At 57.3% G+C, this 23,933-nt stretch overlaps 1 protein-coding gene across 7 annotated transcripts in view; it reads left to right on the top strand.

The window, feature by feature from the left end:
• Positions 1-23,933, top strand: part of LOC125354684 (RAP1 GTPase activating protein) — a 61,368-nt gene that overhangs the window by 13,006 nt on the left and 24,429 nt on the right. For 2 of the 7 annotated variants that reach the window (XM_048350433.1, XM_048350432.1), the window contains exons 1-3: positions 3,293-3,352; positions 4,908-4,943; positions 22,251-22,344. In XM_048350433.1, the coding sequence (XP_048206390.1) occupies positions 3,309-3,352; positions 4,908-4,943; positions 22,251-22,344 (174 nt within the window). In that variant the 5' untranslated portion in view covers positions 3,293-3,308. Of the gene's footprint in view, positions 1-3,292; positions 3,353-4,907; positions 4,944-15,405; positions 15,411-22,249; positions 22,345-23,933 lie in introns of those variants that run through there. The other 5 variants (XM_048350434.1, XM_048350440.1, XM_048350442.1 and 2 more) reach the window with 5 other exon arrangements.

Here is a 23,933-nt window from a genome sequence, read left to right as displayed (position 1 = left end):
AGGAACGTGACCCCCTACTAACCACCCTGCCCCCACCCTGCCAAGGAGGCAGCTGCAGCTGGTCAGAGCCCAGAGGCCAGAGCCCACAGTGGGCCCTTTGTCTGTGGTGGGAACGCGGCGGCCCCCATGGCCCCTCTCAAGGGCCCACTGTCCTAGCACCACAGGGCCTCCCAAGGCCAGGCCTGGCTGGGAAACTTGGCATGTTGGAGGTTCCTTGGCCGCCCTGCCAACTGGGCATGCAGAGCCCACTCAGGAATCAACTCTCAAAAGCAGACTAAGGTTGGGGTCCTGAGCCCCCATCCTCATGCTATGTGTACCCCTATAGTCCAAGCATAGCTTTGGGGCCCATATGCACCCATCTCTATGTTGTGTGCTGTTAAAGGAAGGAAAGAAAAAGGGAGAGGGGAATGGAGAGAGGCAGTGGAGGAGGAGAGGAAAGCAAAGCAAAGCAGGAGGGAAGGACTTGCCCCCTCCTCAGTGAACCTGGGGTTCTCAGCCCCCCACCCCTCACTCACAGGTCCCCCTCCATCCCCCGTCCCATTCAGAGCAGGCTTCCCACACTGCCTGGCTGTGGTCCTTCCACCCACAAGTCTGCACCCCAGCCTAGAGCATCAGGAGCCCTATCCTGGCTGCGGAGTATGCTGCCAAAGGAATCAAGGATGAGCCACAGCCGCCTCTGAGGGCTGAAAACCAGGCAGGTAGCTCTGGGGCTGAGGACTGTGTGTCTTGTAGAGCTCTGAGGGTTTTTTTGTTTGTTTGTTTGTTTGTTTGTTTCAGTCTTGGGTCTTGAACTCAAGGCCTGGGTGCTCTCCCTGAGCTGTTTTGCTCAAGGCTAGCACTCTACCACTTGAGCCACAGCACCACTTCTGGCTTGTCTGTGTGCTTAATTGGAGATAAGAGTCTCACGACTTTCCTGCCTGGGTTGGCTTCAAACTGTGATCCTCAGATCTCAGCCTCCTGAGTAGTTAGGATGATAGGCGTGAGCCGCCAGTGCCAGCTTGGGCTCTGGATACTGAAGGGTGTTCCCGAGGGCTGCGTGGCCCATCCCAGTGTGTGGAGAACAAGGTCCGATGTGGGGTCTGAGCAGCTTCCCAAGAGATGTAATTACTGTGAGCAAAGCTCTCCTGGTCAGAAGGAGGAAACTGAGGCATGCCCTACCTCTGCAAACTGCTGTACTGCCTCACAAAGGCCATTTCCCAGGAGAGGATGGAGCCAAGCAGGCCCTGGCCCAGTTCCTGAAGGACTTAAGCTGAGACCTGGTCCCTATGTCCTTGGTCAGGTCTCCTTCATCTTCCCTGCTTTTTTTTTTTTTTTTCTGCCAGTCCTGGTGCTTGAACTCAGGGCCTGAGCACTGTCCCTGGCTTTTTTTGTTCAAGGCTAGCACTCTTCCACTTGAGCCAAAGAGCCACTTCTGGCTTTTTCTGTGTATGTGGTGCTGAGGAATCGAACCCAGGGCTTCATGTATACAAGGCAAGCACTCTTGTCACTAGGCTATATTTGCAGCCCCCTTCCCTGTTTCTTTTCCCCACCATTCCTTTGTGGAAAGCCCTGTAGAAACCCTCATGGTTTTAGAGCCTTCCTGAGAGCAGGGTGTGGAAAGTAGCCCTTCCCTCTATGGTGGAGCTTTAGCAGGTGACCTGAGTCCTGATGGCAAGGCTGGTATCCTAAGTGTTAGCTGCCACGTCTCCTCTTAGGTCAGAGCTCCGAGCCAGCTGGGCACAGAGGAAGGACATAGAATGTTTGTTGAGTGAATGAAAGGAGGACTTCAGGGCTGGGAATGTGGCTTAGTGGTAGAGTGCTTGCCTAGCATACACAAAGCCCTGGGTTTGATTCCTCAGCACCACATAAACAGAAAAAACTGGAAGAGGCGCTGTGACTCAAGTGGTAGAGTGCTAGCCTTGAGGAAAAAGAAGCCAGGGACAGTGCTCAGGCCCCAAGTTCAAGCCCCAGGACTGGCAAAAAAAGAAAGGAAAGAAGGAAGGAAGGAAGGAAGGAAGGAAGGAAGGAAGGAAGGAAGGAAGGAAGGAAAGAAAGAAGGAAGGAAGGAAGGAAGGACTCAGCCTAGTTTCTCTCCAAACACCAGTGTGAGGGAGCCTGGGCTGGATTTCTCGTCTGTCTGTCTGTCTCCTCTCTGTCTCTCCTCTCAATCTCTGTCTCTCTCTCTCTCTCTCTCTCTCTCTCCGCTCTCTCTCTGTGTCTTTCCTCTTTGTCTCTCTCTCTCCTCTGTCTCTCTGTGTCTCTCCTCTCTGTGTCTCTCCTCTCTGTCTCTCTCCTGTCTCTCCATGTCTCTCCTCTTTATCTCTCTCTCCTCTCTGTCTCTCTCCTGTCTCTCCATGTCTCTCCTCTCTATCTCTCTCTCCTCTCTGTCTCTCTCTGACTCTGCCTTTCTGTCTCTGTCACTGTCTCTGTCTCTCTGTATGCTAGAACTGGGACTTGAACTCAGAGCCCGAGTGTTGTCCTTTAGCCTTTTCTGCTCAAGTCTGGTGGCCACAGATCCTCTTACCGGTTTATGCTATTTAATTGGAGATACTAGTCACTGATTTTTCTGCCTGGGCTAGCTCCAAACTGTGATCCTCCTAGCTCAGCCTCCGTGGTAACTACAATGAGGAGGGCGACACCCGCACGCACTGGCTTAGCAGGAGTTTTGGGGAGGGGTGAAGCTTCCTGGCCTTGGCCCCTGGGCCTCCGCAGGGGGCCCCCGGGCAGGTCAGGGACGGGGGCACTGGGTGTGGCTCTCCCTTGGGCTCGTCGTCATTGGTCGGCTGGAAGCACCGCATCCGGCAGGACTCAGGACCGGCGGCTGGCATTTGCTGGGCATGTGCTGTGCACAGGGCCTGGGCTGGCCGCTGTCTGTCCAGCATCCATTCGGTTCTCATCACCAGGACCCAGGAAAGCTCCCGGATTAGGCCCGCTTTCCAGTTGAGAAATCCGGGGGTGGGGGGGAGGTCTCCCCATGGGGATGAGGGGGAGGGCGGCATCGACTGACCCTGGTGGCCCCCGGGCCATGGAAGGGGGCCGCCCCTAGGTGGTCAGGCTGTGAGGCGGGGCCCCTGTCCTTGTTGGGGGGGGGGTGCGGAGGTCGGTGTCGCCCGCCCCGCCCTCGGGAGCGGCCTGGACGGCCCGGCTGGCCGCTGGGGGCGGTGAACAAGCGGCCCTTTCTGTGCCCGCTGCCCGGCAGCTGGACGGCCGCCCGCGGGGCGCGGAGGATCCGGGCCGGGCCGGGCCGGGCGGGCGGGCGTGGCGGGCGTTGCCATGGCGACCGGCGCAGGGGGAGGGGAGGCGGCCGGCCGCGCGGCCTCGGCGACACCATGAGCGGCCGGAAGCGCAGCTTCACCTTCGGGGCCTACGGAGGGTAGGTGCGGGAGGGGGCGCGGCGGGGCGCGCGCGCGCGCGTGCGCCTGCGCGGCGGCTGTCCGTCCGTGCGCGGCGTGCCGCGCCCCGGCCGGGCTGGGATCAGCGCGGTGGTTCCGCCGGCTCGCGCGCGTGGCCCTGGCGGGGGGTGGAGGGGGTCGCTGGGCCTGGGCGTGTCTGCGTGTGTGCTCTCGTGGCCGTCCACGTGCACGTGTGGGGCCGTGAGAGTAGCTGGGCACCGCCGTCCCCAGCCTTAGAGAGCGTGCCTGTTTACGTGTGTGTGCGCGCGCGCGTGCGTTCAGGCACACGCGAGTGCAAGGACAGGTGTGGGGGGTGGGGCGGAACGTCAGGGGAGGTCCTGCCGGGACCCTACAGCCTCTGCAGCCACTGGGCCCCTCCAGGGAGCCCACCCCAGCCCCTCTGGGCGCCCTGGCTGCCCTCCCGCCCTTCCACCCAGTCCCAGGCCGCGGCTGCCTGACCTGGAGGCAGCTGGTCCATCTTGGGGTGCCTGTCCCTCCTGACCTCAAGTGTGGAGGTGGAATGGGGGCGATCTTGAGCGAGGTGGAGATTTGGCAGGTTGGAGGGAGCACAGACCTAGCTCAGAGCCGGCAAGGGGCAGCGTGACCTCCACCGGGCCGGCGTCCCAAGTCCCCTCTGGTGTGTGGAGCACTTAGGGAGTTGTGTGGAACACTGCCAGGACATGCTCCACACTGCTTTGGCTGTGGGACCGTGTCCAAGGTGCTCCCCCCTCTGGCTGTCCAGCTTCAGAGGGGACCCAGCAGAGGGCCAGGGTGGGACATGCAGAGGACTGCCCTCCCTAGGGAGTCTAGCTAACTATTAGGTGAAGCAAGAGCCGGCTTGCATGGGGCTTTCTGATGGGTGGCCCCCTGCACCCAATCTTCCCCGCTAACTGATCTCTGGGAACCCCGGCAGGGCCTGGCCAGCAGTCAGCCCCAGAGCTGGCCGAGTCCAGTTTGGGGCTAACTCCATCCCTGCTTGTCTTAGGCAGAAGACAAGGTATTTGTTGTCCCAATAACTGCCCAGCCTCCAGGGTGCCCCCAGAGAGCACTGGTGGGGAGGAATCTGGAAGGGATCCTGCCTACCCACTCTGCTGGAGCCTGCAGACTGGGGGTACAGGTTGACAGTGAGGATTAGCCAGCACCCAGGCATCAAGGGACAGGGGTGCTCGTGGACCCCCTCGGGGCTCCCAGCATTGTCCTGGGTGGATACAGCCAGCTGCAGCACTGGGCCTGAGGCACACGGGGCCTCCCAAGCCTGCCCAGATGCCCTGAGTTGCCCAGGCACACCCCATACCCTTGTCCTGACCTCACCCTGAAGCCCCGCTGTCCTCTACCTGCCCCAGGGCTGCTTTCCAGACAGCGCCCCTTCTGACACCTGTAGCTCTAGTCCTTCCATCCTGCCTCGTTCCTATCTTCCTATCCCACTACCCCACACCTTCCACATCCCCAGATGACATTAGGGTGCCGGACATGGACGTGCCTTGGAAAGTGTACTCTCCCAGCCCCTCACCCGTGGTCCTGCTTGCTGTGTTTCAGGGTGGACAAGTCCTTCTCCCCTGGCTGGAGTGTGTGGTGAGTACTGGGGGGGGGGGTCTCTGGAGGGTCTCTCTGCACCCTCTGGGCTGACCCCCGGGGCTCCGAAACCCTTTCTCACCCCCTGCTATGCCTGGCAGGATTCTCCCCTCCCCTCCCCTCCCCTCCCCTCCTTTTCCCTATAGTTCTTGCTGGAGCTCAGTCTTGTAGTGAGACAAGCCAAGCTCAGATCTGTGCTCTGCTACTGCCTGTGTGACCTCTAGTAGCGTCTCTGAACCCCGGTTTTCCCACCTGTGAATGGGATTAAGACCCCTGTTTAGTGAAGTAGGAGCTGGAGCACAGAGGTGGACACGTGGCCCTCACGGCCAGGTTGCCTTCCCTTTTCTCTTCTCTGACACTTCCTGCCTCAGAACAGCTCCTGGCTGGGCTGGGGGCCCTCTGCCTTTGTGCCAGCCCCCAACCAAGCCCCCTCATCCTTCCCGTACCAGCCCCTCTACCCTGCCATGTAGTCCAGTTCTTCTTGGAAGCAGGGGGGCATCCCCAGCTTCCCCAGGGCAGAGAGTGAGAGGCGGAGGCGGAGGCGTGGCCTCACCTGGGAATTCCCCACAGCGCCGGTGCCCGGTGCCCTGCTGGCACACAACCCCACCTTCCATGGCCACGGCCCCGCCAGCTGCTCCTCGGTAGCTTCTGAAGTCTGCAGTGCCGGCTGCTGGGGCAGGAGGCTCACAGGGGGCCGAGGCTGAGCTCCAGGGCCACCTTTTCGTTTTCTTTTGATGCGCTCTGTGCAGCCGGGGCCTCGTTTCTCTCCCTTTCTGTGCCTTAGCTCCTGTTGCTATGTCCAGTCAATTTGAGTCACCCCTGTGTGCAAAATGTGGGCCCCTCCCCCAGAGCAGGGGTGGAGGGGGAGAGGTACAGACAGCGCTGAGGAGGAGCCTGCCCTCTGCAGCACGTGCGCCACACCTCCTCCTTGCTGTTAGCTGCTTGCCAGCTCCATCCCACACAGCTTTCACCACACTGCTCATTAGGGACCATTATCTCTAATGACTGTGAGAGCAGAGGCACAGAGAGGGGAAGCTAGATGCCAAAGGTCACACAGCAGCAGAACGGGGATTTGAACCTTGATCTCCCAGTCTCTGTGCAAAGCACAGGGTCTCAATCTGTCCGAAGGCCCCCAGGCCAGGGGAGCTCACACTGTTAAGTGCACTTAAGGGAAAACTTGGAGATGGAGGGTCACACTAGTGAGCCCTGAACCAAGGACTTGAGACCATCAAGAACAGTGGCTCACGCCTGTAATCACAGCTGGACAGAGGTCAGGGGGTTGAGGTTTCAGGCTCACCCTGCGTGAACAGTAAAAATTCAGGACACCCGTGACATAACAAAGCACAAATGAGAATCACAGTCTTGGAAGATCTGTGTACCTAGGCACAAAATAACCAACCCCAAAGGGCAGGGGGCATGGCTCAAGTGGTAGTGTGCCTACCTAGGGAAGTGGGAGACCCCGAGTTCAATCCCTAGTATCACAGAAAAGAAATGTTAGAAACGGGCCTAGGTCTGATAGGAACTGACGAGCTGTGTGGCTTTGAGCAAGTCCCTTTCCCTCTCTGGCTTTCAGTTGACACCTAATGTCGTGAGGATCTAGAATCTTCAGGGTACACCTGTTGCCCACAATGCCTTGCCTCGTGCCCTAGTTGCCAGCACTGCTGTCCAGGGGGCTAACCCGGGGCTCTCCCCTCCCAGTCCCCGCCAACCCACCCAGTCTGTGCCTGGCATTTGCTTCGTGCTCAGTGTTGGCCTTGATCTGATGTGATCAAGGTTTGTCCCACCTTCCTGTCCAGCAGGGGAATCCCCGAATCCGGACCCACAGGTACATGGCCCTGGTCAGCACCACTGCCTTGCTCTGCACGGCCCCTCTCCTTGACCTCCTTCCACCCCATGCCCAGAAGCCCCTGCTCCCCGGCCACGCACGCCACCACCCGATGCACTGTGCCTTCTCCTGATTCCACATGATACCTCCCTCTCGGCGAAGCACCTCCCTGCTGTTTATCACACACACTCGCACACACGCACGTGCACACACACGTGCACACACAGAGCAATCAGACCTGGGGAGCAGGAAGAGCTCAGATGCGGGAGTCTGGCGCATGTGGATTGGATCCACTTCTGCCACATCCCAGCTGTGGGACTTTGGGAGCGGTGGAGGCAGAGGTGATGGTGTGGGTGCCCCTCCCCTCAGGTGGAGGCGGTCAGAGTAAATGAGCAGAGAAGAGGGGAAGGAGGCGGTGGGGGGGGGGGCGGCTGGGGCCAAGGCGTGACTCTGAAGGCCTAGAACGGAGGGGATAGGAGCAGGAGGGGGCTGGGTGCACTCGGCAGGGCAGGGGCTCTGGGAGTGCTTCTTAGGAGAGGGTTCATGCTGACTGGACTGGGAGCAGAAGTAGAACCCTGAAAGGACAGGTGCGACTGTGTCAGCCACATCAGGGCAGCGACCTTGCTCCATCAAGACACTGACTCTGGGGCTGGGATGTAGCTCAGTGGCAAAGTGCTTGCCTAGCAAGTGCAACGTCCTGGGTTCGATCCCCAGTACCAAAAAAGACACTGACTCTGGGCTGGGCATGTGGCTTAGCAGTAGAGTGCTTGCCTGGCATGCATGAAGCCCTGGGTTCAATTCCTCAGCACCACATACACAGAAAAACTGGGAAGTGGCGCTGTGGCTCTGGTGGTAGAGTGCTAGCCTTGAGCAAAAAGAAGCCAGGGACAGTGCTCAGGCCCTGAGCCCAAGCCTCAGAACTGGAAGGAAGGAAGGAAGGAAGGAAGGAAGGAAGGAAGGAAGGGAGAAAGACAAGTGACACTGACTCTGCAGGTGGGCTGTGATGGAGGCTGAGGATAGGGATAGGCCCCGTTCAAGGCCACCGCTGACTGGGTTTGAACCGGGTTCTCAGTCTCATTGAGGAAGGGTCTTGATCAGATGTGGAAGCTGCAGAAATGGAGTCTTGTCTGTGGGGGTGAGAGAGGAGGGGGCAAGGGAATGGCCCCAAAATGGGCGTCACTGCGAGCCATCCCCACACGTCCCGTGAGAGGCCGGCGGCTCGCCCGGGTGTGTCCTGGCAGCGAGCGGTGCAGCTGCTCCCGTGCACGGGGCACTTCCCCCGTCCCAGTTCCTGGCCTGGGGCCTCACTGGAGCTCATTCCTTCCAGAACTATTGCTACAGATGAGGAAACTGAGGCTCAGAGTGGGGAAGGGGCTGGCCAAGGCTGTCATTAATGCCACCCTGAGCTCTGCCCTCTCCACCTCTCCCCCTCTCTCTCCCCCTCTCCCTCTTTCTCTTCCTCTCTGTCTCTCCTGCAGGCTGGTGGCTGGTAGTGGGCTTGGGTGGGTGGCCCCTGTCCTCAGCTGCCTCTCCTCAGCCGCCACACAGCCGGGGCCCCCGGGCCCCAGTGTTGCTGCAGGAGGCACGGAGCTGGTCTCATTAGTGACTCTGAAATGCCAGGCAGGTGTGCCCGCTGGGCCTCCTCATCTATCATGCATGTGGTGGGCAGGCTCCTGGCGGGCAGCTGGCAGAGCCCAGGCCAGAGCCGGCAGCTGCTCGGAGCCCCCACCTGCCCCCACCTCTGCACAGCACCAGCCCTGCCAGATGAGGGCCCCCGGGGCTCAGGACACACACACTGGAGCCCGGCTAGCCAGCACCGCTTCTGAGAGGGGCTGGGACTTCAGCCGTCCCAGAGGGCACAGGCCTGGCTGCCCAGAGTGGTAGGGCTGTAGTCATTTGTGCATCGCGATTCACTTAGCCACAAGCAGACTCTGAGCGCCCACCGTGGACCCGGCCTGGCTCCAGAATGGCTGACTCAGCAGAAAACTAGGTGGGCCATGACTTCACCTCAGAACCTCTTGGTTTGTGCAGGACTTCACTCTCATCTCTGGGCCACAGTGGGAGACAAAGAGGAAACCAAACCAACTCAGAGGGCTGCATTGATTTCTTTTTTTTTTTTTTTTTTTTGGCCAGTCCTGGGCCTTGGACTCAGGGCCTGAGCACTGTCCCTGGCTTCTTCCCGCTCAAGGCTAGCACTCTGCCACCTGAGCCACAGCACCGCTTCTGGCCGTTTTCTGTATATGTGGTGCTGGGGAACCGAACCTAGGGTCTCATGTATCCGAGGCAGGCACTCTTGCCACTAGGCTATATCCCCAGCCCCATTGATTTCTTTTTTGTGGGGAGAGGTTAGTCATGGGCTTGAACTCAGGGCCTAGGCACTGTCCCTTACCTTTTTTTTTTTTTTTTTTCCCCAGTCCTGGGGCTTGGACTCAGGGCCTGAGCACTGTCTCTGGCTTCTTTTTGCTCAAGGCTAGCACTCTGCCACTTGAGCCACAGCGCCACTTCTGGCCTTTTGGTAGTTAATTGGTCTGGCTTTGAACTGTAAGCCACAAATCTCAGCCTCCTGAGTTAGCTGGGATTACAGGTGTAAGCCACCCAACAGTGCCTGGCTAAGGCTGCACTGACTTTGAAGCAGGGGGAACCTGTAAACAAGAGGCCCTTCCCATGGCCTGGCCTGTATTCCAGAGTGTTCTGCACACACTGATGGGCTTAATCATCACAGTGACCCCTTGTGACCATTATTTCTGGATGAGGGAAGAGGAAACTGAGGCAGAGAGACGGGGTAACCCATTCCAGGTGTCCTGGCAGAGCAGAGGTTGGAACTCAGCAGTTGGCCTCCAGCTTGCCTCTCTGCTCTGTGGCTGGAGAAGGAGGGAGTCATGAAAGGCTTTCCAAAGAGGTGATATTTGAACCTAAACTTGAAGAATGAGAGGAACCAGCTATGAGAAACACTGGTAGGAGTACCCATCCAGACAGGGAACCACGGGTGCAAGGGCCTTGAGGCAGGAATGAGTTTAGGCTGTCCGATTAATAGGGAAGAGGCCAGAGTGGCTAGAGAGATGAGGGAGGCTGAGGTCAGAAGTGGGTCTGGAGAGCAGGGAGGGATCCACGTTGAGCAGAGTTCTGTGGGTAGAAGGGTGGCTCTGCCAGTCACAGACTGGCAGGACCAGGGTCTCGTACTCGGTGGAGCGTGTGGGACTCGTGGAAAAAGCCACTCTTCCTCCCTTAGAGCTGGGCATGGGCCTGCAGTGCCCTCTGGAGCCTCCACACCACCGCACCCCTACAGTGGGGTAGGAGGGAGCTCCGTCCCTCTCAATGTCATTGCTGGCCTTTCCATGGGGGACCCCTGAGTGGGGCCCCAGACAGAGGGCCCCCCCACACCAGGAAGCTCCCCTGTAGCTTTGAGAGACAAGACTCAGCCAGGTGCTGGGTAGGGGCTCACACCTGGAATCCTAGCTACTCAAGAGGCTGGGATCTGAGGATTGTGGTTCAAAGCCAGACCCGGCAGGAAAGTCCATGAGATACTTGGCTCCAATTAACACCAGAAACCCAGATGTAGAGCTAAGAGATAGCATCCAGGCCCTGAGTTCAAGGCCCAGGGCCCAGGCCCTGGGACTGGCACAAAAATATTAATTAATTAATTTAAAAAATAAGAGAGAAGAGCAGAACCCCTCCAGGTGGGGGCTGACCCTGGGGCCTGTGGCTCTCTGCCTATGCAATCAAGCTGTTTCCCCTGTCAACCCCATCATTTTTAAATTTTTATTTTTATTTTTTCCAATCCTGAGGCTTGAACTCAGGGCCTGAGCACTGTCCCTGGCTTCTTTTTTGCTCAAGGCTAGCACTCTGCCACTTGAGCCACAGCGCCACTTCTGGCCATTTTCTGTATATGTGGTGCTGAGGAATCAAACCCAGGGCCTCATGTATACGAGGCAAGCACTCTTGCCTCTAGGCCATATTCCCAGCCCCCAAGTTTACAATTTTTAAACTTGGTTTGTTGTATGCTATTGTCCCTGACTTTAGTAAACATATATACATATATATAATATAGTAAGTATATATGAATGTATATACATTTGTGTGTGTATATATATATATTTATATATATACATGAATAGAGAGAAAGAGAGCCAGTCCTGGGGCTTGGACTCAGGGCCTGAGCACTGTCCCTGGCTTCTTTTTGCTCAAGGCTAGCACTCTACCACTTGAGCCACAGCGCCACTTCTGGCCATTTTCTCTATATGTGGTGCTGGGGAATCGAACCCAGGGCTTCATTGAGGTTCTGGTCTATTCCATGGTTTTGCTGGCCCCTTCATCCTGGTGGGGCTCAGGCTCTCTGGCCCCATGTCTGGGTGGTGCCTGGAAAGATATTTTATTTACTTGCTGTGTGGCCTCAGGTTTCTTTGCCTCTCTGAACCTCACATTGCCCGTGACTATGAAAAGGAGGCCCGTGTGGGTTTTCAGGGGGACATTCTGTAAGCACTTGCATTTTGGGGGGGAGTGACTAGTAATTCAGAGAGAGTCTCTAGGGATGGAGTGTTGGGCCCCTGGTGCTGGGGGGATGGATGGTTGAGGGAGGGGGGGGTCCTCTGTTATCTCTGAGCACGGGGTCTTCCCCAGAGTGGATGCTCATTCATCCAGAAAGTCAGCTCCATCGTGTTAATGCGCAGACCCCTCTGAGGACCCAGGTGTGTTGGGGGGTATGGTGGCAGAGGAGGGGCCATGGCCACTCATAGATGTGCTGCCTGGGGTACACAGGCCTGAGCACAGGGAAGGGTCCCTTCCCTCTCATTGGGAGGGCTTTCCTGGAGGAGGCAACCCCCGTGGAGGTGGACCCCACAGTGTGGCATGGGGAGAGCAGCAGAGGGAGAGGGAAGGGGGCAGGGGGAGAGGGGGGAGGCCCAGTGTTCCAGAGAGAATGTTCCAGAAAGAGGAAGAGGCCAGGCAGCAATGGGCAGGCCAGGCACTAGACTGGGTTGATGGAAGGTGGTGAGACCCCGCCGGGACTTCCCGTGCTTTCCTCCCTCGGGGGCCCATCCTGTGACACTGAATTGTTGGGGTCCTGCGGCTCTGGCTGGGTGAGCAGACCGGGGTCAGAGCTGGGCTGTAGACCTGGACCGGGCTGTGGCTGGCACCTGAGACCTCAGCTGTGGCATGAGGGTGACACCGGGGTTGCCCTCAAGATTGTTGGGGGGTGAATGAGAACAAGCGTGCCACGTGCTGTCGGGGTTAAGTGAGATTGTGTGTGCCGAGGGCAAAGGCGGGACCTCCACAGGCCTGTAGCCGGCTCCCGCTGCAGCTGCCGCGGCGTCTCCAGAGCAGGCCTGCAGGGGGCGCTGTGCTCGCTCGGCCCAGGGGCCTGCAGGGGAAGCTTCCCACCTGCACTCAGAATGCGCCCTTGTGCATGCCCACACACACCTCCCGGCTCACACTCACAGCCGTGGTCCTTGTACAGACTGCTCCGCCGTGGACATAGGCTTGGTGTGCACACACATGCTTGTGCCACACACCAGCATGGGCACTGACTGTGAACACTCCCAGATCCCCAGTTCTGACCCTCGGCGCAGCTGTGATCTAATCAATGAGCCAGGATGAGTTCTGGGGGCTCTGTGGGGGGCTCTCTGTCTGAGGAGGGGGCTCCAGAAGGACTGCAGCATGTGGGGTGCATCTGGGAGAACAGGTGGTGGGAGGGGGCCCAGGAGTGGGAGGACCCCCGTGGGCTTGGGGAGCTGGGGAGGTTGGTTGGGGGGTTGGCTCGCAGACCCCATGGGCCACGTGAGATTGCCCGTCCTCATCCTGTGTGCAGCGGGAAGACATTAGGCAGGTGGGTGGCACAATTGGATCCAAACAAGCTGGCACACAAGCCCATGCCCGCCTGTCACGAGCGCCCTCCCTCCACCTTCACTTCCCGCTGTGCCAGCCTCCCATCCGCTTTCTCACCCACGGAGCCACACACCCCCTCCGTGTGGGAGCCAGACTCCTGCCCCAACAAGTGGCAGACACCTCGGAGGGCGGGGCTGGATCCCAGCTCTTGCACTTGGGCCCAGGTGTACACGGGTTCCGGGCACACATGCTGGGAGTCACACAGCCCTCCTGGGCACGTGCCACCCCGGGAGTTTTGTCTGTATGCTCCCACGTTCTCCCAGCAGCCCTACAGAGAGGAGTTGCTGTCCCCCAGGAGAGCTGAGGCTCCCAGAGAGGCGAAGGGTTGTTGCCACAGGCCGCACTGACCGTGGCACAGCTGGTGTTGCATGCAGACCCAGGCACACACAGGAGAACGTGGTTGTCACCTTTCCAGGCTTTCATTGAGAGGGTGACCTTCAAGGCCGGAGGTTTGAGCAGAAAACAGAAAATGATTGAGCCCACCTGCCTGATAACCTTGAGGCCCTGGGCAGGGGCAGTTCTTGCCAGAGGGGGCTGGGCGCCTGCCAGCGAGACGGGAGCAGAACCTGCGTTTGCATTACAAATGAGGTCGACAGCGCTGTCCTGCACCGGCTCAGGGTAGCTGAGGTCCCAGGACACAGCCCCTGCCGTGCTGCCAGCCCGCTGATTGCTTCATGGTTACTAGACAGGCAGCTTCTTCATCATTATTATTATCCACAAATTCAGTTCTCCAGGGCTTGGGATGTGACTCGAGTGGTAGCACTTCCTGCCTGGCAAGTAAGAGGTCTTGTCAAAACCCCAAATCGAGTTGTCAGCTAGATGTAGTAGCACACACCTGTAATTTCCAGAACTTAGGAAACTGAGGCAGGAGGATTTTGAGTTCAAGACAAGCCTGAACTCTCATAGTGAGAGCCTGGCTCAAAAGAAAAAAGGAAGTTCTCTGAGCCAAGTCTCTGGTTCATGGGTAGAGTAGTTACTATCACACGGGCAAGGCTCTGGGCTCCACCCCTGGCACCGCATAAAAGAGTTCTCACCACAGAAGCCTGCGTAGAAGGCAGAATTCCTAGTAGCGCTGCCTCTCAGCCACTAGCCAGCTCAGGGTTCATGTATAAGGTTTTATTGATTTATTTATTGTACTGGTATTTGGACTTGAACAACACGGGGCCTGGGTGCTGTCTCTTAGCCTTTTCACACTAGACTGGCACTCTACCGATTGAGCCAGAGCTAGCTCTACGTCTGACATTCTGATGGTGAGTGAATTGGAGATAAGAGTCTCATGGACTTTCCTCAGATCTCGGCCTCCTGAATAACTAATGACAGGGGTGAGCCACCAGTGCCCAGCCACTGGTTTAATCTTCACTGGGTCACACAACATTTGAAAATAAATTCCCTGTGGTCTTTTTCGCCTTGGCAGATCTGGGCAAGGCATAGGGATTTCTCCACCGTCTCTGCCCTTGGCCTGGGAGGGCCCTGAGTAGTCATGAACGTTCTTCCCAAAGGCAGGAACTGCCTTGACTGACATTTGCCCCACCTTTCCACGTGCCATCCATCTGCACCACCTCTGCAAGCCGGCACTGGGCTTCTCCCATTCTTTTATTTTTATTTCTTATTTTTTTCAGTGCTGGGGATGGAACTCGGGGCCTCTCACACACTGGGCAGTATCTTCAGCTCTTTCTCTGTATTTTATTTACTTATTATTGTTGTGGTGCAGACCCATTGTCTTATGCATACTGGTGCTCTTCCACTAAGCTACATACCCAACTCTTTTTTTTCTGGTCCTGAGCACTGTCCCTGGCTTCTTTTTGTTCAAGGCTAGCACTCTGCCACTTGAGCCACAGCACCACTTCCAGCTTTTCCTGTATTTGTGGTGCTGAGGAATCGAACCCAGGGCTCCATGAATGCTAGGCAAGCACTCTACCCCTAAGCCACATTCCCAACCCACACCCAGCTCTTTTTTCAGCTTTTTTTTTGTAGGTGTTATTGAGATTTGAACTTGGCCTTACAACTTGCTTGGCTGGTGCTATACCACCCGAGCCTTGCCTCCAGCCCTGAATTTGTAGGTTATTTTGGATCTGGAGTCTCATAGGCAAAGGCCCCCTTCAGGGTGTCCTTTGCTTCCATTCATTGGTGGCTTTGCCCCCAGCTCCTGGTCCTCCAGGTCTCTGTGGGTGTCAGCCCTAGACTTGGGGTCTAAGAGCCCAGGCCTGGAGAAGGTTATGGTGACTTCCTTGTCACCTTCAGTCATGGGGTGACGACTTTATTCCTCATCTGGTCCGGGTAGCTATCTACCCCGCGGGAACTGGTGTTTAGCACCTGTCTGCAGAGGAAAAGGATAGGTTAAACAGAGCCTGAGCTCTGGAGGTTTTGGTAGCCAGAGAGGAGGCTGGAGTGGACACAGGGACAGCTAGAGACTGGCTGGAAGGCTTGGGGTGGGGTGGGCGGGCTGGTCCCCCACACTCCCATGCTAACACTCACCGCTATTGTCCAGCTCTGGGCAGGCATGAGGACATGTGCTCTGAATGAATGACTGAGCGGAGGAATGAACAGCATGTGGGGGCGTGGACTGACGGTGCAGGGAGTGAGAGAGAGAAGGAATGGAGCCCCCTGGGCTGCAGAGGGGTGGGGGAAACAGTGTAGGTGTCTGGGATATGCATGTGGGCCTTGGTGCTGGAAAGAGCACCCCAGCTGCCCTTTGCTAGGGCCTAAGGGCAGGGCAGCACTCAGCAGGCCGGTCCCCGGTAGGGGGTGGTACGGGCCTGCAGGTCTTGCTCACGGTGGACAGGGCTGGCCCAAGGCTGGTCCCTGTGTTTCTGGTTGGGGGTGGAGTGGGGATCAGGTTCCCCCTGTTCCTGGGAAGCTGTTGGAGTTGGTGGGGAGGGCGGGGCCTCCCCTGGACGGTTCCTGGCTGGCTTCACAGATGTCATTCCCCAGCAGGAGGAGGCCTGGTCATCTGGCCTTCTCTTCTCCTCCCTGCTCTGTGAGGGGAGGGGCTGGCCTGTGCCAGAGTCTGTCAGAGACACAGAGAGGTAGAGCATATGAGTGTGAGCACGTGCTTACGTGTGTGCATGTGTGTGTGTGGTTTAGCCACACAGGCTTGGCCCCCCGGGGCAGGTAGGCATGGTCCCCTGCTGGGGCAGTCCTGTGACCTCTCTAAGCTGCCAGCCTGCTGTTTGCTCAGGAGGCCACTGCTTGGCCCAGCTCCGGGATCCGGGTGTCTGGGCCCTCCGCCAGCTTGCCGCCTTCCTGCTCACCCCTCACCACAGGGGGCTCTTGGAGGCTCTGCCACTTGGTAGCTGTGAGTCCCGGCCTGTCCTGGCCTGTCTTGAAAGCTCCAGGAGCCTCTGTGTGCTCATCTTGGCAATGAGGGGCAGTGGCAGCTCTTCCTTGGGCCTTGTCCTAAGGTTTAAGTGACTTCATGGCATCCTGTTTGTTTGGTTTTGTTTTTTGTCGATCGTGGGCTTAAACTCAGGGTCATTGAGGGTTTTTCCCTCTACTCAAGGCTAGTGCTCTACCACTTTCAGCCATAGCGCCACTTCTGGTTTTCTGGTGGTTCCCTGAAGATAAGACTCTCAGGGACTTTCCTGCCCAGGCCAGCTTTGACCTGTGATCCTTAGATCTCCGCCTCCTGAGGAGCTAGGATGACAGGCGTTGGCAGAACAGCATCCTCTTTTTTTTTTTTTTTTTTTTTTTGCCAGTCCCAGGGCTTGAACTCAGGGCCTGAGCACTGTCCCTGGCTTCTTTTTGCTCAAGGCCGGCACTCTACCACTCTACCACAGCGCCACTTCCGGCTTTTTCTGTGTATGTGGTGCTGAGGAATCGAACCCAGGGCTTCATGCATGCTAGGCAAGCACTCTGCCACTGATTCACCTTCCCAGCCCCACAGCATCCTCTTAACAGTGACCCCTGTGCCCCTCCCACCCCGCCCTCATCTCTCCTAGGTTGAGGCTGAGGTTAAAGGTGTCTGAGAAAGGTTAGCCAGGAGTGCAGCCGACCAGATGAAGCCTGGCTGTGAGAGGAGGGGCCAGCTGCTCAGCCTGGCACGGAAACCTGCTCACCTGGCCGCACTGGCCACCTTCCCTGGCACCTGGGCAGGGGCAGGATGGGCAGGCATGGCACGGGGCATGGGGGAGGGTGGTGCTGGTGCCCGGAAGGCCAGGAAACAATGGGCCTCTATGGCCCCCTGGGAGGGGTAGTTCTAGCAACCCTTGGCTGGGGCTTTGCCTTAGTGTTTCCTCAGCCCCCCCAATTCCTTCTGGTGGCTTGGAGCCCCATCCAGAGTGGGGAGGAGTGGCCCCCAAGCCCCCCTTCTCACAGAGCGTGTTCCGCCTCCCTGTTCCCCACCCCAATGCCTTGAGAGGGGGCATGGGCCGGCCACTTCTGTGGCCGCTGAAGTTCAGCTGAGTTTCACGAATGGTTCACTGAGTGGAAGGGCGCAAGGCAAAGGAGCGCACAAGGCTGGTGTGGAGAAGAGCTGAGCCCCGGGCAGCTAGGTCAGGGTGGCTGGCAGGGAGCGGACCCACCTGGCACCTCCATCTGGGTCTTAGGCACACCACAACCTGGCTACCCTCTCTGCACGGAAGCTGGGGTTCCCAGGAGAGCAGGTGACAGTAATCACAGCAAAGCCTTCTGCCGGCATGAGCCGGTGCCCACTGCAGCCCCAGGAGGCCCCAGGAGATCAGTGCCACCTCTCCTTTTGCAGATGAGAAAACCCTCCTCCTGCCCCCCACTGACTCACAGGGGGTGTGCCCCAGGGGGCATCCTGCCGCCTGCCTGTGGCCTTTCCTAGATGACTCCCCCACGGTGCCTGGGTTGGGCCCTGTTGTTTGGAACTGTGGGTATGGAGGGAGGTCTTGGGGTTCCCGCGCCCTCCTGAGGGTATCTAGACTTCTGGGTTGCTGCTTGCCTGCTGGGCCATCTCCTAGCTAGGGTTTAACCTCCCCAGGCCTCAGTTTACCCCTCTGGAAATTGGGGCTCCTGTCCTTGTGTCCTGCCAGTTCGGTGGTGACAGTCTCTCAGGAGAGCAGACACAGAGGGCTTTTGAAAAGTACAAAGCACACTTCTGCACTCCCGGAGGTGTGATTATTATTGCCACCTTGATGAGGAGATAAGGGGGTGGGAGGAGCCCGGTGACAGTTGCCAAGAAACGGGAGCTGCAGCCGCTTCTGCTGGGCCCTTCCCCCCATCCTGGCCTTGCCCTTCCCAGGGAAAGATGGGTGCTCTGGGTGGCGGGGGTGGGGGGTGGGGGGTGGGGGAGGGGGCTGGGCCCCCTGGCGGCTGGCCATGCAGCCACCAAGGCTGAAGGTGACCCCAGATTGTGCCTGGCCTGACTCCAGGCTGGCTCCATCTTTCCATGTGACCTTGGACAAGTCTGCTCTTCTGTAGCTGCGGCCTTGTGAGGTATCGGGGCTGGTGGGGGGAGGAGGGGCAGGTGTCTCCACCAGGTGGGGCACGACTGGCCTGAGGAAGAAGCTGGCAGTGGCTGCAGGAGGGTGGGGCTGTAACAAGAGGCCCCTGGGGGCAGGAGGCCAGGCAGTGGGGCTGGGGACCTGAGCTGAGGGGGGCTGGGCCCGGGTCAGCCCCGCCCCTTCTCTGCTGTGTGACCCTGGGCTTCTCACATAACCTCTCTGAGTGTCAGTTTTCTCATCATTGGGACAAAAGGTAGATGAAGTCAAACCTCAGAAAGCTGTGCAGGGATGGAATGCGGCATGGCCCTGTGAGCCACAGGTGCTGTGTAGACGGGAGGTGGGCCACAGTGGGGGGCAAGCAGCCCCCACAGTTGCACGCTCTGGGCCTTCCCGCTGCCATTGGGAGTAGGAAGGATGCAGGGCGTTTTAAGCCGAGTCAGGGGGTAAGGAAAGGTTCTGGAGAAATGGATCGGAAACAGAGACGGGAGGTTCCACGTGACCACAATGGAAGCCACCGGGTGGAGACAAAGGTGGGAGAGGAGAGACAGGTCAGTCAGAGAGAGTTTTGTGCTCATAAGAGAAGGGATGGAGACCGTGTTGGGGTGGTGTGCAGAGGCCAGAGGCAGAAGGGTTTGGGAGGGAGGGTGTCCAGGAAGTTGGGACAAGGCATATGGAGAGCAGGAGGAAGTCTGAGAGATGGGGAGGGGAAGGAAAGGCTGAGTTCATTCGTTTCTTCAAAAGCTTTTATTGAAGCAGGGCTCATGCCTGTAACCCTAGCTACTCAATAGGCCGAGATCTGAGAATTTGTGGTTCAAAGCCACCCCGGGAAGGAAAGTCTGCAACATTTTTATCTCCAATTATCCAATAAAAAGTAGAAAGTGACCGGATGCCAGTGGCTCATGCCTGTAGACCTAGCAACTAAGGAGATTGAGATCTGAGGATTGTCGTTCAAAGCCAGCCCAGGGAAGGACAAGTCCGTGAGGCTCTTATCTCCAATTAACCACCAGAAAACCAGAAGTGGCGCTGTGGCTCAAAGTGGTAGAGCAAAAAGAGCAAAGGGACAGTGCCCAGGTCCTGAGTTCAAGCCCCACAATAACAACAACAACAAAAAGTGGAGATGTGGCTAAGGGACAGTGCCTAGGCCCTGAGTTCAAGCTCCAGTGCTGGCACCAAAAAAACAAAGTTTCCATTGTACAATTCCTGTACTACTGAGTTAGTGTGGGATTTGTGCAAAGTGTGTGGCATCTTCACCCAGGTGGTCCAGCATTCACATCCTTGCCCTTGGACACGTAAGTTATGGACACCTCTCTGTTTGGTTTGCTTGCTTTTTTTGGCCAGTCCTGGGGCTTGGACTCAGGGCCTGAGCACTGTCCCTGGCTTCTTTTTGCTCAAGGCTAGCACTCTACCACTTGAGCCACAGCGCCACTTCCGGCTTTTTCTGTGTATGTGGTGCTGAGGAATCGAACCCAGGGCTTCATGTATATGAGGCGAGCACTTTTACCACTAGGCCATATTCCCAGCCCATGGACACCTCTCTGCATCTTGGTTACCTTCTATGAAAACTGAGGCTTCATCGCTCACAGGTGGAAAGTCTTTAGCGCAGAGCCACAGGTGGCAAGCCTGGCGGGCCTGGTGAGCTTGGCTAGGCCTGGCCTGGCCCCTCTCCGCAGGGTCCACAGGGCTGGCCTCTCACATTATGGAGTTCATTCTTGGCCCCCGAGTCCACCCACATGTCTCTGCTCAATGCCTGCTCGCCTTAGAAAGCCTCTGTGACCTCAAGGATTCATGTTGAGCCCCTGGGGAGTAGAGGATTAAATCTAATGAGTAGACTCTGGTTAATTTTTGTCAGGCTGGGAATCTATTTCCTCCTCCCTCCCTAACCTGAAATCCTTCCCTCCCCTGCGCGTTAGAGCTTGGCAGTGGGGAGGGGAGGAAGGACGGGTGTCACCTGGAAGGGACGGGACTCTGGCCAACAGTTAGGACAGTGAGAGACAGGACAGGGTCCTGCAGGGGCCCTGCTGAGCATGGTGGACACAGGATCAGAGGGGCAGGCGGGGCTCTGCTGGGCGTGTCAGGAGCAGCCTGCAGTGGCCAGTGTCTGAGCCTGGGGCAGACGGAAGAGTGGTACTCAGAGCCCGAACATGGGTGTGAACACATTCCCAGCCAGGTCAGTGGTCCCATCCAGCAAAGGCACTCAACTTCACCCAGGCTTTAACCCCAGGATTTCCCGACCCTGGCTGCCTGTACCCTCCTCTCTACCCACACAGGCATCATCTATGTTTTTGTGCTGGTACAAGAGCTTGAGCCTGGGCACTGTCCCTTAGCTTCACCCCCTCTCCACGCTGGTGGTCTACCACTTGAGTCACACTTCCAGATTTTTGGTAATTAATTAGAGATAAGAGTCTCATGGACTTTTCTGCCTCCACTGGCTTCAAACTTGATCCTCAGATACCAGCCTCCTGAGTAGCTAGGATGACAGGCGAGAGCCACTGTCATCCCTGTGTTTTAAATTCCTGTCACCCATGTGGCCAGGGAAGTGGCCTCACTGATTCTGAGCCCCAATTTCTCTGTGAAAGTGGGGATAGCTTGCAAGGGTATAATGTGTGTTCCAGACACATGATGGGACACCTCAGAGTTCCCTACAGACACCTCAGTGGGTCTGCCTGTATATGCGTGGGCCTCTCTCTAGCTCTCTACTCCATCTCCAGTCCTTCCTCTTGTCCTGCACCTCCCTTGTTCACAGTCCTTCATTGACTCCCTACTGCTAAGGCTCATTATCATTCCACCAGAATTTCATGGGGTTCTAATTGGGACAGCCAGAGTTGATCGTGAATGAGTAAATGTGAAGGTATTCACGGAGTGAACACCCACAAGCTGCCCAGTGTCTGTGATGATTCGTCTTGGAGACTAAGGCCAAAGAGGGGCCATGTGTCATGGACGCAAGCTACATAGCCAGTGTCTGAGAACATCTCACCCACGCTGATACCAGCTCTACCCTTTGGCGACCAGCTCTACCCTTTGGCGTCAAGCTCTGCCCTGCACAGACCCCTGAGAGGCCCAGGAGGCCCCAGTACCTAGCAGAGATGAGGACCGCTCCTATAGGCTGAGGAGAATCGGAACAGGCTCAGAACTTCCTGTTTCTCCTTCCTGAGCCAGGTTCCGAAGGGCCCTTCCCTCTTGGGGCGTGGCAGCCTGAGCTCTGCTTGACTCAAGCCTGCCACAGGCCACTGAGCATCTTCTGGAGGGTGACTCACTCCGTGGGACCCAGGTTGGGATGCAGCCACGTCAGGGTGGCCCTCGGCAGCGGAAGCCAGGCCTGCTCGCCCAGCCCTGGGCTTCCGGGATCTGGGAACCTCTGGGCACTTCTTGCCTTTGACCCTGGAGGTGGCCCTGGCAGGTTTTTGTGAGTGACAGGCACTGGCTTCACCCTCACCAGACCTGCTCTTTTCTCAGAGAACTGCGGGTGTGGCAGTGTCCAGGCTTGAGTTCAGACAGGTCACAGGCAGGCAGGTACTGCCCAGCTGCAGGCCAATGGCAGGTACATCCGGGTCCGCAGTCCTGATGTCAGGAGAGTAGGGCGGCCGGACGCTCCCAGGCCTGGAGGGCTGCTCCGCACAAGACAGGCCTGAGCATGAGTGGCAGTCATTGTCATTGGATCGGCAGTCGCCTAGCAGCTTCAAGCCTCAAGGCACTGCCTCCCTGAAGTGGGGGTAGGCTGTAGAGCTGAGGCATCTTCTTCCCATTAGCTCCTTAACTTTTTTTGGCAGGGGAGGGAGGCAGTACGGGGGCTTGAACTCAGGGCTTGGGCAATGTCCCTTAGCTTTTCTGCTCAAGGTACTCTAATAGTTGAGCCACAGTTCCATTTCTAGCACCTTTTTGTTGTTGGTGGTAGTCCTGGGGCTTGGACCCTGTCCCTAAGTTTTATGCTCAACACCAGCACTCTACCACTTGAGCCATAGCTCCATTTCTGGCTTTTTGTGGTTAACTGCAGATAAGAGTCTTACAGACTTTCCTGCCCAGGCTGGTTTGGAAGAGCAATCTTCAGATCTCAGCCTCCTGAGTAGCTAAGATTAGAGGCATGAGCCATCAGCCACCTGGCTGATCTCCCCAGCTTGTGAGACTGATGCTTCCTCCCAGAGTTGTCATACCTTTCAACCTGGGGCTCTTCCTGACTTCATATTCTCTTTTCTCCTCCAGGAGGAGTGATGGACAGAACCAGCGCTTCCCGCAGGCATTAGACCTGTTGTCCTCGGACCTAGTTCCCTCCCACAAAGCTGCATCCCACCCTAAGGTAGGTGTTGCCCCATTCCTGTGACTCTGACCCCTTCCCCAAGCCAGACAGAAGCTGCAGGAGCTTAGGCCTCGGAGGGCAACTCCTGACTCCCAGGAGGGACCCATCCTCTCTCTCTGGTTGAACCTGAGTCTAGATCACTGCTTGGGGAAGTTAGACAACCAAGGGTATAAAGGCCAAGCAGTTTTCCTTCCTTTCCTTCCTTATCAGCGTTTCTGGGGGGGCAAGGCTGGTGTGCAACAGCACAGGTTTCTCAGGCCTCCTGAGGATTACATATAAAATGTCCCCATCCAATGGCCCAGACCAGTCTCCAGCCCAGGCCAAGAGCCTCATGAAAGAAGCCCTTCCAATTATTATGAAGTCCAAAGTTTTCCCAGCACCCATGTAGTGACAAACCTGGGGCAGGGCCACTAGAAGCCAGAAATCCACCAGACACAGACCTCGTCCTCCAGGAGTCGTGGCCTGGCACAGAGATGAATAACAACGCCCCTTCTGTGGACTGTCAGTTGCCAGGAATGCCCAGCTAGGATTCCGTGGGATTTACTCTGTGCCAGATGAGTGCTTAGTGTTTTACATGCAGTATCTCCTTTCATGCCCCTGTAGTCATGCCAGGCAATAGCTACTCTCGTTAGTACTGTGTTGCAGTGGAGGAAATGGAGGCCCATGAAAATTTTCGACCTGCCCAAAGTTGGGTGGATGTAATGGGGCCAGGCCTGGTGTCTGACCAGAGTGCCCAGCTCAAGGCCTCTCCACCTGCCCCTGGCTCCTCATGTCAACTGTTGGTGGGTAGGTAACTTCCAGATGAGGATCCAAATGCTCAGAGAGGTGAAGGGATCTTTCCAAGGTCAAACAGCCAGGAAAGAGCAGAGCAGGCATTGCCAGGCTCCTCTCCAGCAGCTCCAGCCTGGAGAAAGGGCCAGACACCTTCCCTAGGCTGAAAGGCAGATGGTCAAGGAGTGGGGTGCAGGTGGGGCAGCCACCTGTATGGAGCACCCGAGTAGGAATGCTGTTGGCTGCAGAGAGAGGGCTCATGAAACCCTCTTCTGACTTGTCAGTCTTCACCCAGCCCAGGACTGGGTCACATGGATCCCAGGGCTTTGCAGGAAGACAGAGACTTGATGGCACGCTGTTCACTCCAGCAGCTGGTTCGTAAATGAGGCTCCTAGTCCTTCTCTGAGCATTCTGATAGTAGTCTGGTTTTCACACGGCTGAGTGCCTCCCCCCAACCCTGCCCAGTCTCCGTGTTCCCATCTGAGGATTGGAGCGCCCCATTGCCTAAGTACTGCTGTTCAGACAGCCCCAGGGTGGCCCTTCCCGAGTAGCACTAAGCTGTCTCCCCTCAGGCTTCCTGGCTTCCTCCCAGTCTGGCTGGCAGCCTTCAGTTGTGACAACTCAGGCTAGACAGTGGGCTCCAAACTACCCGATTTTGACAACTCACCCCCTCCTAGGAATCAAGCCACATTCTGTGGCTCTTCCTGTGACTTTGAGGGGGAATCCAGGTTCAGAGGCTAAGGATCCCAGCAAGCCAGTGGCAGGCTGAGAGAAGGCAGGCTTGGGACACACTCTCCATTTCTCCTCCAGTACCCCTA

Source organism: Perognathus longimembris, chromosome 7 (genome assembly GCF_023159225.1).
Source record: "Perognathus longimembris pacificus isolate PPM17 chromosome 7, ASM2315922v1, whole genome shotgun sequence".
NCBI classification, from domain to species: Eukaryota; Metazoa; Chordata; class Mammalia; order Rodentia; family Heteromyidae; genus Perognathus; species Perognathus longimembris.
The sequence above is the reverse complement of the archived record's forward strand: the minus strand, read 5'-3'. Positions and strand labels throughout refer to the sequence as shown.